Source organism: Suncus etruscus, chromosome 14 (genome assembly GCF_024139225.1).
Source record: "Suncus etruscus isolate mSunEtr1 chromosome 14, mSunEtr1.pri.cur, whole genome shotgun sequence".
In the NCBI taxonomy this organism is placed as follows: Eukaryota; Metazoa; Chordata; class Mammalia; order Eulipotyphla; family Soricidae; genus Suncus; species Suncus etruscus.
In genome coordinates this window covers 80,185,637-80,202,177 of record NC_064861.1, presented here as the reverse complement: position 1 = coordinate 80,202,177, position 16,541 = coordinate 80,185,637, and the positions used below count along the sequence as shown (strand labels likewise).

The 16,541-nt window shown below is 43.0% G+C and overlaps 1 protein-coding gene across 1 annotated transcript in view; it reads right to left on the bottom strand.

Moving 5' to 3' along the window:
- The window catches only part of GARRE1 (granule associated Rac and RHOG effector 1), a 67,294-nt gene that overhangs the window by 36,276 nt on the left and 14,477 nt on the right, over window positions 1–16,541 (bottom strand). Inside the window, exons 3-7 of the mRNA XM_049786566.1 lie at window positions 11,042–11,251; window positions 4,836–4,976; window positions 4,539–4,634; window positions 4,266–4,427; window positions 2,268–2,426 (exon numbers count right to left, since the gene is read on the bottom strand). Of these exons, the coding sequence (XP_049642523.1) occupies window positions 2,268–2,426; window positions 4,266–4,427; window positions 4,539–4,634; window positions 4,836–4,976; window positions 11,042–11,251 (768 nt within the window). The remainder of the gene's footprint in view (window positions 1–2,267; window positions 2,427–4,265; window positions 4,428–4,538; window positions 4,635–4,835; window positions 4,977–11,041; window positions 11,252–16,541) is intronic.

The window sequence follows — 16,541 nt, the reverse complement described above, 5'->3', positions numbered from 1 at the left end:
GGTTGAGATGATTTACTCCTTCTGCTCGAGGTTCAAACATTAAGGAATAGTTCCTGAAGAGAAGTTAACTTACCAGTATGAGCAGGCCTGTAGATAGACCAATCTAGCCCTGTACGAGGTAGCACTCAGGGACCTGAGTCCCCTGAGTCCTTGTCACATGAGGACAAAAAAAGAGTGCCCTCTCACAGATTCACTCATAAAGGAGGAAACAGACTAAGAAAAAACAATTTGTTTTATTTATTTGCTTATTTATTATTTATAATTTTGTTGATTTGTTTTGGGTCACACCCGGCAGCACTCAGGGGTTACTCCTGGCTCTACACTTAGAAATCACTCCTGGCAGGCTCGGGGGACCATATGGGATGCTGGGATTCGAACCACAGCCCTTCTGCATGCAAGGCAAACACCCTACCTCCATGCTATCTCTCTGGCCCCTATACTTTATTTATTATCTACTTCATTTGTTGAGCACACCCAGTGATGCTCAGGGTGTTAATCCTGGCTCTGCACTCAGGAATTATTCCTGATATGGCTTGAAGGACTATCTGGGATTGAACCTGAGTTGATGCATACAAGGCAAGTTCCTTACCTGCTATGTCTCCAGTTCCAAAAATGCTATTTTTTATTATTTAACTTTTTTTTTTTTTTGTGGTTTTTGGGTCACACCCGGCAGTGCTCAGGGGTTATTCCTGGCTCCAGGCTCAGAAATTGCTCCTGGCAGGCACGGGAGGACCATATATGGGACGCCGGGATTCGAACCGATGACCTCCTGCATGAGAGGCAAACGCCTTACCTCCATGCTATCTCTCCGGCCCTATTATTTAACTTTTAAAATCTCTAGTTAGCTTATAATTTAAAAATAAACATTTATTCTTAATAAATAATCACTGATAATAACAATTTTTTAAGTTATTTTGGTTTTTGGGGCACAAACGTGGTGCTCAGGTATTACTTCTGATTCTGTGCTAAGAAATAATTTCTGGCAGGCTTCATGACTAAATGGGGTGCCAGGAGATAACACGAGTCAGTCAAGTCTAAGGCAAATGCTCTACTAACTACATTTTTACTCTGGCCCCTCAAGTCAGTTTGCTTTTATCTCAGGTTGAAATACTCTTTTTCTTTTTATGAAGGGGGTGGGATGGAGAGAGCCACACTCAGCAGTGTTCAAGGATTATTCCTGGCTCTGCAGTCAGGGATCACTTCTGTTGGGTTTGGGGGAACAACCTGGGGTTCAGTGATCAAACCTGGGTTGGCTGTGTACTATTACTCAGGGATTTTTGTTGTTAATACTGTTGTTTTTAGTACATATATAGCAATGCTTAGGGATTACTTCTGGCTCTGCACAGAGAAACTATTCCTAGTGGTATTTGGAAAACCATATGGGTCGCTGGGGATCGAACCCAGGTTGACCACCTGTAAGGGTAGCCTCTGTACTGTAATTTTTGTCCCCAAAAGTCTATCTTTTCAAAAGGTAGTCAAGAAAGTGAGATCAAATACGTAAGATTATTTGGATCAAGAGAGTCAAATAAAAACCAACTGGTGAGGCCGGAGCTATAGCACAGCGGCAGGGAATTTGCCTTGCATGTGGCAGACCCGTGAACAGACCAGGGTTTGATTCCTAGCATCCCATATGGTCCCCAAGCCTGCCAGGAGCGATTTCTAAGTACAGAGCCAGAAGTAACACCTGAACGGCGCTGGATGTGGCCCAAATACCAAAAAAAAAAAAAAAAAAGAAAGAAAGAAAGGAAACCAACTGGTAATTTAATTTTGCTTATTAGGGGGTGCTCAGAGATCACTCCCAGAGGGGTTTGGGGGACATACGTGGTACCTAGGATAAAACTTACATTGGACCCATACAAGGCAAGTGTTCAACCTGCTCTAAAATCTGGTCTAGACTCTAACAATGAAGACTTAATTTGGGGTGTGGAATATTCTCGGAGGTGCTCAGAGGTTACTCCTGGCTCTGTGCTCAGAAATCACTCCTGGTGGGCTCGGGACATCACATGGAATGCTGGGGATTAAACCCAAGTCAACCATGTGCAAGGCAAATGTCCTACCTGCTGAACTATCACTCTGGCCCACAATGAAGACTTTTTAAATAGTTCAGTGGGGCCGGAGAGATAGTAACCCCTGAGTGCTGCCGAGTGTGACCCAAAAACCAAAAAAAAAATAAATAAAGTTCAGTATTTTCACACATTTGCCCAAATATCCTCAAAGGTTTGATCTGTCTCTCTTGAACCCCTTAATATACATATTCGTTCACTCACCAGCCCAGCTTGGCCAAACAGTAGCTGCACAGCAGTCTTGCAGGCACCCCGCCATGTGGATGGGCACACCTGGTTCAGCACTTCGGTCACAGGGAGATCATCTCTAGGTGTGATCCCATTATAGCAGCCTGCCTCTTTGATCAGCTGAAACATCGTGTGCTGCAGATTGAGAAGAAAAAAGCTCATACCTCAAGGAAAAGTCATGGTAGACTCGAAAGTTTGAAGAAATGTATTTATAAGTATATAACAATCACCCAAAGAAAAGCAGTTAGCTTTTAAAAGAATTTTAAATTCTTTTTTTCTTTCTTTTCTTTCTTTTTGGGTCACACCCGGCAGTGCTCAGGGGTTACTCCTGGCTCTATGCTCAGAAATCACTCCTGGCAGGTGCAGGGGACCATATGGGATGCCGGGATTCGAAACACTGTCCTTCTGCATGCAAGGCAAATGCCCTACCTCCATGCTAAGTCTCCAGCCCCAATATATATATATATTGGTTTTTGGGCCACACCCGGCGGTGCTCAGGGGTTACTCCTGGCTGTCTGCTCAGAAATAGCTCCTGGCAGGCACAGGGGACCATATGGGACACCGGGATTTGAACCAACCACCTTTGGTCCTAGATCGGCTGCTTGCAAGGCAAACACCGCTGTGCTATCTCTCCGGGCCCAACATTTTACATTCTTACGTTATTATGATAGCCTTGGGAATGTTTTCAAACTTCTATAGTGAAGGAAAACATATAGATACATGTGTGGGTCTTTGATTTTTTTGGTGTTTTTTTGGGTTACGTTCAGGAGTTACTCCTTACTCTGTACTCAGGATCACTCCTGACAGTGCTCAAAGGAATTGCTGAGGGTCAAGACAAGATCTCTACCCCCTGGACTATTACTACTCAGGCCACTTGATACATGTGTGTTAATATATACAGATACTTTTTGTATCAGTACAAAATACAGCATTACTTAACAAGTTATTAATGCGAACTGTTTAAAAAATTTTTAAATTATAAACTCATTCTAAGTAAGGAAACAAAACCATCTGGTAAAACAATACTGATCAAAAACCTCAACTTTGGATGGGATGTTGTTGAATGATAGAGAAGATACACATGTGTGAGGCTGAGTTTGATGTCACACACACACACTCACACACACACTCACACACACAAAGTGAACAAATCCTTTCCTTAACATTTTTCTTTTTAACACCCAATGATGCTCAGGGATTACTTCTGGTCCTGAATCATTCCTGGCCGTGCTTGTGTTACTAATTGGAGCAAATGGGATCCAATCTGGGCTGTGGCAAGCATCTTACCCACAATACTATTGCTCTGGCCCCTATTTGACTTTATTTTGGATGGTCTAATGATCAGGCTTTTTTTTCTTTTGATGACCCGGGACAGATCCAGGTTCGATCCCCAGCATCCCATATGGTCCCCATGCCTGCTAGGAGGGATTTCTGAGCATATAGCTAGGAGTAACCCTTGAGCGCTGCCAGGTATGAGCCAAAAACCAAAAAAAAAAACCAAAAACAAAAAAAAAGAAACTTTATCTTAGTGGCTGTGGACGTGGTTCAAGTGGAGCAGCATAAGATCTGCATGGGCAAAGCCCAGCACTACATAGCATCCTTAAATATTACTGGGAACAGCCCTGAGTTTCCAAGCACTGAGAACATTAAGTGTGCTCTCCAAAACAGTAAAATCACAAAAAGAAACTAACTAAAGGTCTAACTAACTAAAGGTCTCAGTAAAAGCAGGACCATAATGTGCTTTTAGATACTAGTTCTCTAAGGAGGTTATAGCTGCTTGTCCTAACTGCAGTGCAGGTTTCATCTGTACCACAGGTGAAGAGCTCTATTTTCTCTTCCTCTCCATCCCCAATTTTCCCTGCAGCACTAAGTTCAAATGGAAGGCCTGACACACGCAAGGCAAAAGTGTCCTTGCACTGAACTACACCCTCAGCCCTGTTTTCAAATCCACAATCAGAATTGGAAGCAAGCTACCGTTTTGAGCTTCAGGTTGTCAGCAGCCGACTCGTTGAAGGACACCCCCTTCAGGAAGTGGGGCCCTATCTGCACAGGGACAGTGGGGAGCTCACACTGCATGGGCTGTGGGGGCGTCTGCCTCCGCCCTGTCTGCTGTGCCTCAGCCTCACTGCAGCAGCCCTGGAAAAGATGTGAACAGGGAAAGAGGAGTCTGTCAGGACACTGGTTCACTCGGTAAGCAACACTTGCCAAGTCACAGCTTCCTAGAACTCTGCAGAAGGAAAACCATACCTGCAAACTGGCTTCAATTGCCTTTGGATTCAGGTGGAAGCCAGCTTTCATTGCATATTCACAGTGGCCTAAACTTTCCAGAGCTATTTTATATGCCTGCCAAAAAAAATTGTTTTAAGAGTCAAATTATGCAGTGAATTATAAATTGATACTTCAATAAAAACAAATTAAAATTTCTAGTTATTAAAATAATTCAGGCCAATTACTAATTATGTTTGCCAATTAGTTCAGCATAACAACTTTAACTCCCTCCACCCTATCCCTCAGATGTCAATGTACCAGTTCTGGAAAACTTGCCTGCAAAGCACTGTCAATTTTCATGTTTAGCTCCTTCAACTGGTGCTCAGGAATTGCTGCACTTTGAGAACAGAAGAGTTGCTGAACTTCGATACCTGCCAGGCGACCATCACAGCCTTTTTCTCTTAATCTAGAGGTTGCCTACAAGTAAATGATCAGGAGGTAAATAAGAATGTTCAACAGTAATAAACTGGAAAAAAAAAAAACAAAAAGAACAAACAACTTATGATAGAGCAAGAAGCCAACTAAATATTAGATATAATCACACATCCTGGGTCTGTATTATGAAGTAAGCTATTATGTAAGTAAGTAAGTTCAAATCATGCAATTTTTTTGGTTTGTTTCAAATCAGGAATCTAAATAGTATCATTTTTTTCTTAGAAACCCTGGACAATAACTTGATTACCTATTATTTATATACATATATGTATATAAACTAGAAACCAGTGATATCTATACACACATATTTATGTGCAGAAAATTTGTATATATAAAAAGATAAGAGTTTTTTAATCTCGGGCCCAGAGAGATAGCACAGCGGTGTTTGCCTTGCAAGCAGCCGATCCAGGACCTAAGGTGATTGGTTTGAATCCCGGTGTCCCATATGGTCCCCCGTGCCTGCCAGGAGCTATTTCTGAGCAGACAGCCAGGAGTAACCCCTGAGCACCGCCGGGTGTGGCCCAAAAGCCAAAAAACAAAAAAACAAAACAAAACAAAAAAAAGAGTTTTTTAATCTCTCTGCATTAAAAATCCTCAGTGTGGGGCTGGAATGATGGCGCAGGGGTGGGGCGTTTGCCTTGCACACAGCTAACCCAGGACAGACTGCGGTTCGATCCCCCGGTGTCCCATATGGTCCCTTAAGCTAGCGGCGATTTCTGAGTGTACAGCCAGGAATAACCCCCTGAGCGTCACTGGTATAGCTCCCCCACAAAAATCCTCAGTGTGGGGACTGATAATTGAATAGATAGATGTTTTAAGAGTATGGAGTACATACTTTGCAGGTAGGAGTCCAGGCTCCATCCCTGGAACTGTGTGGTCGCCAGATCACTGTGAGTCCTCCCAGCACTATACCAGGAGTAACCTTCAACATTGTTGGGAGTACCCCTACCTCCCCATAAAAAAACAAGAGATAACTTGTCATCTGGAGAGATAGTCCAGGGATCAAAACATTTGTTTTGGGCCCGGAGAGATAGCACAGCAGCATTTGCCTTGCAAGCAGCCGATCCAGGACCAAAGGTGGTTGGTTCGAATCCCGATGTCCCATATAGTCCCCTGTGCCTGCCAGGAGCTATTTCTGAGCAGACAGCCAGGAGTAACCCCTGAGCACTGCCGGGTGTGGCCCAAAAACCAAAAAAAAAAAAAAAAAAAAAAAAAAAACCCAAAAAAACATTTGTTTTGCATCCTGATGACTCTAGATCAAATTCCCAGATTATCACCAGGAGTTACTCCAGTGCCCACTGTCCATGCAGGCGATCCTGGTCCCTGCAGGCTGTGCCCGGCCATGAGATGCATGACTCGTAGAGTCTGACAGGCACCGTCAGACTCGGTCTGAAACGCGCCTTTAGTGTCTTAGTCCTCAGGTCAGAACCCCGAGATGCCTGTGGAGGTTAACTCCTGAGCACCACCTGGTGTGACCCAAAAACAAATAAGCAAACAAAAAGATGTGCTGGGAAATCACCGTTATATCTGGTAGGACTCTAGCACATCTGGGGGAAACACTTGAAGGTGTCGGGTAGGGGACATGTTTTTCTAAATTGACCTAGGGCCCCAGAATGTGTAAAATATGCAATTGACTGCTAAGCTATTATGTCCTTGGTCCCCCTTTCTGTTCATTTTTCATTATTCTAGGTCAGTATAGAAATTGTAATAGTTTCTTTTCTTTTTTGGGGGAGGGTTTGGGTCACACCCGGCAGCTCAGGGGTTACCCCTGGCTCTAAGCTCAGAAATCGCTCCTGGGAGGCTCGGAGGGACTACATGGGATGCTGGGATTCAAACCACCGTCCTTCTGCATGCAAGGCAAACATCCTACCTCCATGCTATCTCTTTGGCCCCCCTAACTTTATAATTGTATTAAAAAATTTTTTTGTGGTGCCAGGAATCAAATCCAAGGTTTATGCATATAATGTATATACTTTACCAATGAGCCACATTTTTGGCACTAATGTTCCAAAGCTTTGGTTTCACAATTTTTTTCTTTTTTTTTTTTGGTTTTTGGGCCACACCTGGTGACGCTCAGGGGTTACTCCTGGCTATGCGCTCAGAAGTCGCTCCTGGCTTGGGGGACCATATGGGACACCGGGGGATCGAACCGCGGTCCATCCTAGGCTAGCGCTGGCAAGGCAGACACCTTACCTCTAGCGCCACCGCCCAGCCCCTGGTTTCACAATTTATATAAATACTATTCCACCTTAACTCTGAATTGAAACAGCCTCACATTTTGTTTATTTATGCCAGAGATGCAATCCAGGGCCAAACACACAAACACACAAGGAATTGCTACTGCTGAGCTACATCTTGGTCCTTCATCACTCATCTCCTTTTCCCTTTTTTAATTTTTATGTATGTTTTGGGCCAAACCTTGTGGTGCTCAGAGTCTCCTCTTGCACCTATATAAGGGGATCAGGTGGCACTGGAAAATGAACCAGTCAGCAGCATGCAAGGCAAGCACCTTAAACCCTGGAGTACTGTCTCTTGGTCCTACATCATTCATTTTAAATTTAGAGAAAGATGACAAGGCAAGGAGGGGAGAAAGGTTATCAGAAGCGTAAGACTCCCACAATAACCACAGTGATAGTGGCCATGGAAACCAAAGAACAGATCTGGGATAACACTCTGGAAATGAGACCACTGCTCGCTGCTCATTTGTTTTACAGACTGGATGCATACATGACACAGAGGCTGGAAGAAGCCTCAGGCTTCCTGCAGAATGACCCAGTGAGGGAGAACACTTCTTGCTAGAATGGAGAAGGTTTGGAAAATGGACATATGGGGAAAATTCATCCTAAATCTCATCACTTGGAGAACTAAGAGAAGGAAGAGGAGCTAATAAAGCTTGGGGCCCAAAGGAGAATTAGATGGTCAAACATATTTGTAGACCCTGAACAAAAGGCAGTTTTTTTAAAGTCCTGAGAAACAAATTCCTCAGTTGTAGTAAAAGAAGGTAGAGGAGCAGACAGAGAGATCTACAAGGAAAAGGGTCCTTAGAAAAGCTTAGCTCTGGGATGCACAGAATGTTTCTGGGGCTTGTGTTGCCAGGAGCAGCTCAATAGTCAAAGGGTTCCCTGGAACTGGTAACATGGAAAGTACCAGTGACTTTTACAAGAGAAGGCATGTTCTTGATCTTGTGTAGGAGTAGAAACCAGATTTCAGGGACTGAATGATGCCATTATACAATGTTTCATATTGTGCAAAAGAATCTCATTATTTATGGATAACATGATAGGGAATAAAAAATATAAAATATGCAAAAGTGCACAGAAGTCACACACTCAGACTCAAAAGCAGTTCTCTCTAGAGGAAAAAGAATATAAATAAATGAGAGAAAGAAAGCACAATCAACTGCAACAGTGCTTTCCTAGTAAAAATATAAAGCCTGAGCAAAGGTGCAAAAAAAGATTCATTTGACAGATGAGTTGTGTGTGAGTGACATTTTCTATATGCCTGAAATGTCTTATAATAATCTGCCTAAGAAAGAATAAAGGGTGAGAAGGGTCCCTGATGCTGGCTATCAAGGGAGCAGAGAAAAAGAAGGGCAGGCATGATCATGTAGAGCAGGGAGTACAGTGAGGAGGAGGGTGAAAAAACACCAGTACAAAGAGTCAGGGCAGGGAGGGCCTGGAGAGAAGGAGAGGAGCCTCCTTGCTAGAATGGGGTGGGGAGTAATGAAAGAGAAGGTCTGATACAGTAATGGGGAGCCATGTTGATGACGTTAAAAAGAGGGGCTGCTGTCAGGTAACTTCATTTACTCAGTGTATTGTGGGACACGGTCACTGGCTGGAAACAGAAAAGAGAAGAAGAGTGGGTGAAGACAGGGTCAAGGAACTTCGGAAGCATAAATGATGCCAAGTGGTGACCTGGAGAAGAATATGTTGAAATATCAGGGGTTGGCACCCAGGGTGACACAGGTGACAAGAAAAGGACACAATCTACTTCTTAGCCAGACATGGTGAAGCCCCAACACACAAAGCCTGGGCTCTACTCAGTAGCAGGGCTACTCACACACCAAAACATCAGAAAAAAGGATAGGGGAAAAAAGTCCAACCCAGAGGGGGGGTTTGCGAGATGGGGAAAGAGAGAGAGAAAATAGGTTAAAGCTCTTGCCTTATCCTGTACTATATATAAGGTCACCCAAGTAATGCCAATAGGGATCCCTGAGCATAGAGGAAGCCCTGAGCACTGCAAGGTGCGGCCAACACCACTTCCCCATTCCCAACATTAAAAAAAGATCAAAAGATGGGGCTGGAGCAGTGGCGCAAATGGTAGGGCATTTGCCTTGCAAGGACTAACCTAGGATGGACTGTGGTTATCCCCCGGCATCCCATATGATCCCCCAAACCAGGAGCAATTTCTGAGCGCATAGCCAGGAGTAAGCTCTGAGTATCTCTGGGTGTGGCCGAAAAACAAAACAACAATAACAACAACAACAAAAGTACAGGAGCATAGGAGTTAGATAGTACACATGGGGCCCAAACATTACAAGAATGGATGGCCTCTATTTAAAAAAATAAGGAAGACTGGGGTTAGAGCGATAGTACAGTGAGGAGGGCGTTTGCCTTGCATGTGGCCAACTGAGGTTTAATCCCAGCACTACATATGGTCTCCCGAGCCTGCCAGGACTGATTCCTGAGTGCAGAGCCAGGAGTAAACCCTGAGAGCACTGCTGGGTGTGCCCCAAAAAGAGAAAAGAAAAGAAAATATATAGCACCACTGGGAATGACCCTAAGCACCATGGGCTGTGATCACATTACAAAACAAAGACAAACTGAATTAAAAAAAAAAAAAAAAAGACAATGTGAGCCAGGGTGCATGATTTGCATATGTGAACCTGAAGATCAATCCTGGAGATCACAGGGACCCCTGAACACTGCTGGGAGTAAGTATTACCACTACTAAAAGAGATACGGGCAGGAAGGGAAGTTAGAGAATGTACAATGAGAAAAATCACATTTAAATATATTATTAAAGATTTGTAAGATATGAAGAGTTTTTGTTTTGTTCTGGCACCCCACCTGACTGTGCTCAGGGCTTATTCCTAGTTCTGTGTTCAGGTCTACTCATACTGGGCTTGGAGGGCAGCATGAAATGCTAGACACTGAAGCCCAGTTGGCTACTTGCAAGGCAAATGCCCTACATGCTGTACTGCCACTCTGATCCCAGAAAAGAAAAAATTTTGACCCTTTATTATGAAGCGATTTAAAGATGTTAGACAATAAATCATTATTTATAATAATAATAATAATAATAATCTATTTTTAAATATATTTTTGTTGGGGGTGCTCAGGGGTTACTCCTGGCTCTGCACTTCGGAATTACTCTTGGTGGTGCCTAGGGGACTATATGGGATGCCCGATATCAAACCTGGGTCAGCCACATGCCAATGCAAGTATCCTACATATGCTGTACTATTTCTCTGGTCTCCAATAATCAATTTTTAAACTAAACTTACCTTTTAATCTATAAAAAGGAATACTAAGTTAGTCCTAAAATCCTAACTTACAGGCTTAAGGAAACTGCTCAAAATGTAGACGTGCATGTTTTGTATGCTGGCAACCCAGGTTTGCTCCCTGGCACTCCACAGCACAGTCAAATAGCCCCTGAGCACCATCAGCTCACCTACCCTGAGCAGCCAGTCCCCTCTTTCCAGATCTCGGGCCAGGTTTTTCTCCCTCCTTCCTCATCCAAGCTTTGCTGCTCTGCTCCCAGCAGGAGAGCCCTTCCTCTGGACCCCTGCACACCTTTATCACAGTTCTTAAATGTGACATTTGTAAACCTGTCCTCTCCAGAGACTCTGAGTACAGGCAGGCACCCTGGGGGCCTGATACATGCCTGGCACAAAGCAGGCACTTGCCAAGATACTCCTTAAATGAAGGAGCCAACACTTCAAAACCCACAATTCTAAATAAATGGTTCTTTGGAGACACAATAGTCAAAGGCCCCCTGGAGCGTCTCCTATTTGAGCAAAGGGTAATCTTTCCAAAGTCGGTTACCTCAGCAGCACCCCGCCAGGATCGCACAGCTTCCTCCAGTTCGGGTGTGTGGCCCATGCCAGATAAGCTGCTGCCACTGCCGCTGTTCTTTTTCTCTGGCACAACAACTTCAGCAAAACAAGAGTGAGCCACTGGCTGAACTTTCTGTAATGCTTGCGTCAAAAACTGGAAGTGGACCTGCACCACTGTCAAGAAACATCTTCCCAATACCTGTGAAAATAAGGGTCAACGACTTTTAGGTTGTGGACTACCAATAAAATTTCAACTATAAATCTGAAAGAAAGTAACAATTAGAAATCTGAAATCATAGAAAATTAAAGTCACCAAGCTTTAGAATAAATCTGTCTGGAAATCAAGGCTTCACAACCAAGCAGCAAACCCCAATGTTCAAATGGGCCTTCAGATGTCTTGCCCACCCTCCTCCACTTCCATTCTTCTCACCCTTCATTTGAACTCTAGGTGACACCATCACCCTAAATCTTTTAAGAGTTCCTGCTGAACCAAAGCACCTCACAATTCCAACTATGTCTATACAACATTAAAAAAAAAGAGTAAAAATCATGTGATTAAGACTATGAAAGGAAAAACAAACAAACAAAAGAATATGAAAGGACTGGGCTGGAGTGACAGTCCAATCAATGGGTAGAGCATTTGCTTTGCATGTGGCCAACCTGGGTTCAATCTCTGGTATCAATCTCCGGTATCTCTTATGATCCCTAGAGCCTGCCAGGTGTAACTTCTAAGTGCAGAGCCAGGAGAAACCCCTGAGCACTGCCAAATGTGGACCAAAAACAAAAACAAAAAGGAGGTCATTAGACCACAGAAGACATTCCTGTGCACTGGTAAAAAGGGTGGTGTACATTCTACAACTGAAATTGAATCATGAGCAATTTTGTATCCCTGGTACTTAAATAAAGTAATTAAAAAAAAAAAAAAAGAAAAAAGGACGGGCCCAAGAGATAGCATGGAGGTAGAGCATTTGCCTTGCATACAGAAGGCTAGTGGTTTGAATTCCAGCATCCGATATGGTCCTGAAGCCTGCCAGGAGTGATTTCTTTTTTTTTCTTTTTTCTTTTTTCTTTTTTTGGTTTTTGGGCCACACCCGGCGGTGCTCAGGGGTTATTCCTGGCTGTCTGCTCAGAAATAGCTCCTGGCAGGCACGGGGGACCATATGGGACAACGGGATTTGAACCAACCACCTTTGGTCCTGGATCGGCTGCTTGCAAGGCAAACACTGCTGTGCTATCTCTCCGGGCCCTAGGAGTAATTTCTGAGCATAGATCCAGGAGTAACTGTTGAGAGCTGCCAGGTGTGACCCCCCTCCGCCCCCCCAAAAAAAAGAGGTTATTATTTACTAATTATGTGCCTCGTTCAAGACTAAAACCCAGGAACTCAAGTTCAAAAAGGTATGATCTACTATGGAGACACACCCCTGATGTGAGAAACAGGTTGTTTTGGTAACACTGTGGGTAACATAGTCATTAACATAGTTGTATGTCCTATTACCAGACTTATGAAACAAAGTTGACAGACCAGTCAGAGGAGTCAACAGAACTTGCTGCACACACCATTTGTCAGTACAGAAGAAACCTGCTCAACTGACACACATCAGTAGTTGGTTAGTTGATGGAATAGCCCATTAAAGAAGGAAATTCACATTTAAGACTGTACATTACTATGCTATTATTAACATTAATATACTATTATTAAGTAATTATACCTACATATACTTAAAAGTACTATCTACAATAATCATGTAAGATACTCAAGTGCATTTTCCTGGTACTGGCTCATGCTGTTCTAACCAACTGAGCTAACCAGCCAGGGTCTGGCTCATATTGTTCTGAGAGTGCTGCTCCCTGAATTCTGGTGTTAATCTCAGTTAGAGGTATTCTGATTTCCTGCATTTCTTTCTGTTAAGTCAGAGCAAGAGTGTCATAGAAACAGCTCCTCTAACTCAGTAGGCTAGAACTTATGCTTTGTTCTTACAGAAACACTGCCTTTGACCTCCTGACAATACAACCCCCACACACCACCTCCCAGGCCCATCACCCCAACCCCCCTCAACCAAATAAAAACAAGAACTGGACACTTGGAAAACAACTTGATCACAGAACGTCTAAATTACTGAACCTTTACCCCCTAGTGTTTTATGGTTGTTCTCACACATAAAAAATTGACAACAAAAATCTTTTGCAACTCCTTTTTTTGTTTTTGTTTTTGGGTCACACCCAGCTGCACTGAGAGGTTACTCATGGCTCTACGCTCAGAAATTGTTCCTGGCAGGCTCGGGGGACCGATCATATGGGATGCCGGGATTCAAACCACCGTCCTTCTGCATGCAAGGCAATTGCTCTACTTCTATGTTATCTCTTAGGCCCTTTTGGAACTCTTTTGTCAAGTTTCATTACATTTCCTTTTTTTTTTTTTTTTGGTTTTTGGGTCACACCCAGCGTTGCTCAGGGGTTACTCCTGGCTGGCTGCTCAGAAATAGCTCCTGGCAGGCACGGGGGACCATATGGGACACCGGGATTCGAACCAACCACCTTTGGTCCTGGATCGGCTGCTTGCAAGGCAAACGCCGCTGTGCTATCTCTCCGGGCCCTTTTTTTTTTTTTTTTTAATGGAAGGTAGTTCACATATAGATAGTTCACGATGGCTTACTCTGCAAGAATCACTTTATTTGTTCAGTCTATAATTCTACAATTCAATCCAATTGTAGGAGTTGGAGCATCAGAATAAGACTGAATCTCAGACTTCTCAGTTCTCTAAACACATTTCATGTGCTGCACTTTCCCCACTTGTGGCTCAGAGCACTGCCTCCTCAAGAGTAAGGCAAGTTACCAGAAGGAATACTGACTCCAAATTAAGTTAGCCTGTGGGATTCACCATGACCAAACTAAAACCAAAAGAATCATACAAGTTTCTTACTAAAGTATCCTCCTTCCAGAGTGATGGAGCAGAATTACAGACAGAAATTCCACCCAACCTTCCTGGAACCTCACAGTCTTCTCCACTAGTGACCAGTGCCAAGGGACAAGAGGAACAAGTAAGGTAGCCAGTGGCACTAAGCAGCGAGGCAATATCCAAGGCAGAAAAGCAGCTGTGAAACTGGCTGGAAGTAGCAGAATTTGAAAGCAGTGCTAACCAGGGACAGGCAAAAGGGGCTTAAAAAAGCAGTTTTTTCTACCTTTTGAGGAATTCCAATCCTTAAAACATCTGTTCAGTTCTATGGCACATTAGATCTTATTTAAGGATTAAGAAGAAAGCAATCTGACCTAATTTCACCCTTGGCAGTTACATTTAAAAAAAAAAATCTGTTCACCTTTATACATCCTAAATGTTAATTGAATTTCAATCAGCAAGTGTCCATATCAGAATTCTGCATTATGAGAAAACTTTTTTTTTTTTTTTTTTTTGTGGTTTTTGGGTCACACCTGGCAGTGCTCAGGAGTTATTTCTGGCTCCAGGCTCAGAAATTGCTCCTGGCAGGCACAGAGGACCATATGGGGCGCCGGGATTCGAACCGATGACCTCCTGCATGAAAGGCAAACACCTTACCTCCATGCTATCTCTCCGGCCCCGAGAAAACTTTTGGAACAAATTAGAAGTCATATTGCTGAATACAATCAGTAACTTTGCTGGTTTTGTTTGGTTCTGCCTTCAAGTGTCCAGAAAGCATTATGAATTATGCAGAAAATTTTGAGGAGCTAGAATGAATCCATTTTCTGGAATCTGTGATGGTGGAAACTATTTTCCAACTCCTGAATATATACGGTATCTGTGACTAAGATGGATATTATAAGAATATCTTTTCTGTTTAGTGACTTTTTACATATTTGTTTTTTGAATCACACTCAACAGTGCTCAGGGTTTATTCCTGGCTCCTGTGTTCAGGGGTCAATCCTGGTGATGCTTAGGAAACCATATTTGGTGCTGGGAATAGAACCCAAGTTGGCTACTTGCAAGTTAAATGTCCAACCCAATGTACTCTCTCTGACCCCTCTTTATTTTTTTTTGGTTTTTGGGCCACACCCGGCGGTGCTCAGGGGTTACTCCTGGCTGTCTGCTCAGAAATAGCTCCTGGCAGGCACGGGGGACCATATGGGACACCGGGATTCGAACCAACCACCTTTGGTCCTGGATCGGCTGCTTGCAAGGCAAACGCCGCTGTGCTAACTCTCCGGGCCCATGACCCCTCTTTCTTAATGACTTTTACATTTTATTAATTTAGCTTAAAGTTTTAGTTTAACGTTACTGTACTGTAAGTTAAAAAAAGTCATTATTTTCTACACAACAATTACTGAAGATTAACTCAACACTATTTAGAATGCTTCACCTTTTTGGTTTTAATTCTTCCACTTAGGAGCAGGGTCTTAGTTCTCAACCTCTATGTATGTGGGAATTCCCAATCGACACCCTCTCCCAGAATACCTTCTGATTTTTACTCCAATCAATATACTCATTGTCACATTAAGTCATTTTCTGTTCAAACTCCCTAAACAATTCATCTTTCTGTCTCTGCAAGTACAAATGAAATGCATACACACTTAATGGCCAATATTTCCAGGGTTTTTAACACTTATTTCTGACCAGTTTAAAAGTCTAGCGTGAATAAAATAAAGTAGATCTGAATTGACAGCTAAAAATTTCAGTCATTACATCATTTCTTTTCAATACTTATACTTTAAAATTACACTGGGTTCCAAGTGTCCTCAACCTGCTTTTTTGTTCTTACGATAATTCCAGAGTCATTACATAATGACCTAACCAAAAGACTAGAATTTGATACAAAGACCTGACTATACCTCCAGAGAACTAGAGAATGCAGAAGACATTGCCCAGAATGCAGAAAGTGCTTTGAGAAGATTGAATTACAATATAAGAAAAAAAAAAAGGCATATTGAAACTAACATGTACTAAACTAAAATTTTAAGTTAGACTGTTTTAACATAAAAATTACAGTAAAAGTTTAAATACTTAAAAAATAAAACCAACAAGGGGCTGAAGTGATACCACAATGGGTAGGGCATTTGCTTTATATGAAGTTGATTAAGGCTCAATCTCTGTCACTTCGATATGGGTCCCCAAATACCATTATGAGGAATCCTGAGCTCAGAGCCAGGAGAAAGCCCCAAAGCTCTGCCCAGTGTGGCCCCACAACAAAAACAATACAATAAAACTAACAAAATAGTCTTGGGACTGGAGCGATAGCAGAGTGAGTAGGGCATTTGCCTTGCATGTGGCTGACCCAGGTTCGATTCCCAGCATCCCATATGGTTCCCCGATCCTGTCAGGAGCGATTTTTGAGTGCAGAGCCAGGAGTGATCCTTGAGTGCTGCCGGGTGTGGCCCAAAAATCAAAAATGAAAGAAGAAAACAACAGGTCTTTTCAGTCTATATTAATCTAGAGAGCCAAGAGAAACTGTCATGCTATGTGTGACAGAAAGAACTAGAATAGGAAAGCAAACAGCACACATGCTCCACAGAGGGCTGAGTCA